Below are 2483 nucleotides of genomic sequence, written 5' to 3'. Positions count from 1 at the left end.
ATTTATGTGGTGCAGCACCTGTACCATAAGGATTATGGGCAGACATACTGTATAAACCATGGCCTAAACAAAACCAGGACTCTGCAGTGTGAGTATTGTCCTTCAGGCAGTCACACGCCATCTAATGGTGACACTGGGCAAATCAAGGAATGGCTCATGAATGGATGTATTTATTGTGGAATCTAGACACGCCTTCAGGCAACAGGGGAAGGGGGGCACCTGGAAGGTTCACAGCTGGCGTGCACAATACTGAGTGGCTGCATCTGTATATAAAACAAAAAGAGTCACCAACTGACAGTGGGAAGCTTTAGTCTGCTCTGTTCACAAACACATTGAGAAATCTCAGGTTTTCTGATTTCCTCTCATCTTATAGTGTTGTGTAACAGTAAACAGACATTCACAGTTAAAGAAAGTCACCTCACTAAGTCTGTTGTTTGCTCCTTGTCTTCCTTTTGTAGAGGAGCCACAGAAAAGCAGCCAACAGGAACACACCCACTGGGGTCACACATGCAACCAGAGGGAAGAAGTAACCTGGCCAAGGGGCATAGGAGAAGGCTGGGAGGGAAGAGAGAGAGACAAGAGGTGTACAAAAAAGGAATTAATTCCTATGTTACAAGGAACTAAATAAAAATGAGTCAAATTCTGTTGTAATCAACTGTTGTGTCATTTAAACCACATGACGTTTTGTACGGTGAATAAAACACGTACTTCCTCACATTCTATGCACTGCTATTGTAAAATGAATGTGAGATTTCGGCACAACGCTGAAACAGCAACGTGATCTGAAGCCGGCAGAGGGACTCTGATCAGCAGGTGGACCAACAGAAAGCTGACGTACCTGTCGGTTGGGCAGTGACTTCAGGGGAAACAGATGAAGGTGTGGATGATCCCAAACTGGAGCTTAAACCCTGTGTTGGTGCTGGTGTGGAGGTTGGTGGGACTGGTGTTGATGAAGGTTTTGAAGTGGTTTGAGCTGTAAATGATGAAAACACAAACAATCAGATTGTGATTCAGTTCTGATATGAATCTAACAGCTCTACATATGAAGCTCGCCTTCATAAGTAAAGAGAAGCAGCTAAACTTTTCACGCTGGTCTCACCTGCAGCTGCAGGCTGCTCGCTGCTCTCAGGGGAAACCGATGAACCTGTGGAGCTTCCTGAACTGGAGCTTGAGCCCAATGTGGTTGGTGTTGTGGAGGTTAGTGGGACTGGTGTGGATAAAGGTTTTGAAGTGGGCTGAGCTGTAAACAGTGAAAACACAAATAAGATAGTCTGATCCATCCATCCACTCTCTGCTGCTTCTCTGGAGTCAGGTCACAGTGGCAGGCTAATCAGACTAATGCAGGCATCCGCTCCTTGGCAACAGTTTTTAGCTCGTCCCTAAAAAATCCCAGGTCAGATGAGATATATAATCTCTCCAGCATGTTCTGGGTCTATCCCAGGGTCTGCTACCAGTTTTACAGGCCTGGGAAGCCTCCAACAGGAGGTGTCCAGGAAACATCCTGATCACATGACTGACCCACCTCAACAGGCTCCTCTTGATATGAGGAAGCAACTAATTTAATCCCAGGACGCTCTGCTTCCAAAGTAAATGAAATTAGCCTAAAGAAAGCTCCAGAAAAAGGGTTTTCATACTGGTCTGGATGTCTGAAACCGCAGCTCCATGAAGTGTACCTGTATCCGCCAGCTGCTCGGTGCTCTCAGGGAAAACTGATGAAGGTGCAGAGCTTTTTGAACTGGAGACTGAGCCTAGTGTGGTTGGTGGTGTGGAGGTTGGTGGGACTGGTGTTGATGAAGGTTTTGAAGTGGTTTGAGCTGTAAATGATGAAAACACAAACAATCAGATTGTGATTCAGTTCTGATATGAATCTAACAGCTCTACATATGAAGCTCGCCTTCATAAGTAAAGAGAAGCAGCTAAACTTCTCAGGCTGGTCTCACCTGCAGCTGCAGGCTGCTCGCTGCTCTCAGGGGAAACCGATGAACCTGTGGAGCTTCCTGAACTGGAGCTTGAGCCCAGTGTGGTTGGTGTTGTGGAGGTTGTTGGGACTGGTGTGGATAAAGGCCGGAGAGGCAGGTTTGGTTTGGTAGTGCCTGGAGCTGTGAATATATTAGTAAAAACACAACCAGATAATGAACAAATACTGAGAAATGCAGTTGGAAGAAATGAAATGCTGTTCCAGACTGATGTAAAAAGAAAAATCTGTGTTTTTATTTGTATTTCTGTCAGGTCATTTAAAATGATATCTTTGTTGGTAATGGGGGGGAAAGGAAGAGAAGTGTTCCTCATGAATGGTTTTATATGTCAAATTTAAATGACTAAACAACTGTTTACTATGAGTTCTTTAAGATTAATGAGCATCAAAGAGAAGGATTATAAAGAAATGTTTCCAGGACATTCAATAAAAACTATCTCACCATCCACAACAAGGACCAAAATGAAGTGGTATGACTGTGAAGACAAAGGTGAGCCGTAGCCATACC

The 2483-nt window shown here is 44.5% G+C and overlaps 1 protein-coding gene across 1 annotated transcript in view; it reads right to left on the bottom strand.

Annotated features, from left to right (window-relative positions):
- Nucleotides 1–19: 19 nt before the first annotated feature.
- LOC109970997 (putative protein TPRXL) overlaps nt 20–2483 on the bottom strand; it is a 3649-nt gene continuing 1185 nt past the window's right edge. Inside the window, exons 2-7 of the mRNA XM_020618980.1 lie at nt 1941–2183; nt 1674–1814; nt 1100–1240; nt 839–973; nt 418–555; nt 20–263 (exon numbers count right to left, since the gene is read on the bottom strand). Coding sequence (XP_020474636.1) covers nt 422–555; nt 839–973; nt 1100–1240; nt 1674–1814; nt 1941–2183 — 794 coding nt within the window. The 3' untranslated portion in view covers nt 20–263; nt 418–421. The remainder of the gene's footprint in view (nt 264–417; nt 556–838; nt 974–1099; nt 1241–1673; nt 1815–1940; nt 2184–2483) is intronic.

Source organism: Monopterus albus, unplaced genomic scaffold (genome assembly GCF_001952655.1).
Source record: "Monopterus albus unplaced genomic scaffold, M_albus_1.0 scaffold212.1, whole genome shotgun sequence".
Lineage (NCBI taxonomy): Eukaryota > Metazoa > Chordata > Actinopteri > Synbranchiformes > Synbranchidae > Monopterus > Monopterus albus.
The sequence above is the reverse complement of the archived record's forward strand: the minus strand, read 5'-3'. Positions and strand labels throughout refer to the sequence as shown.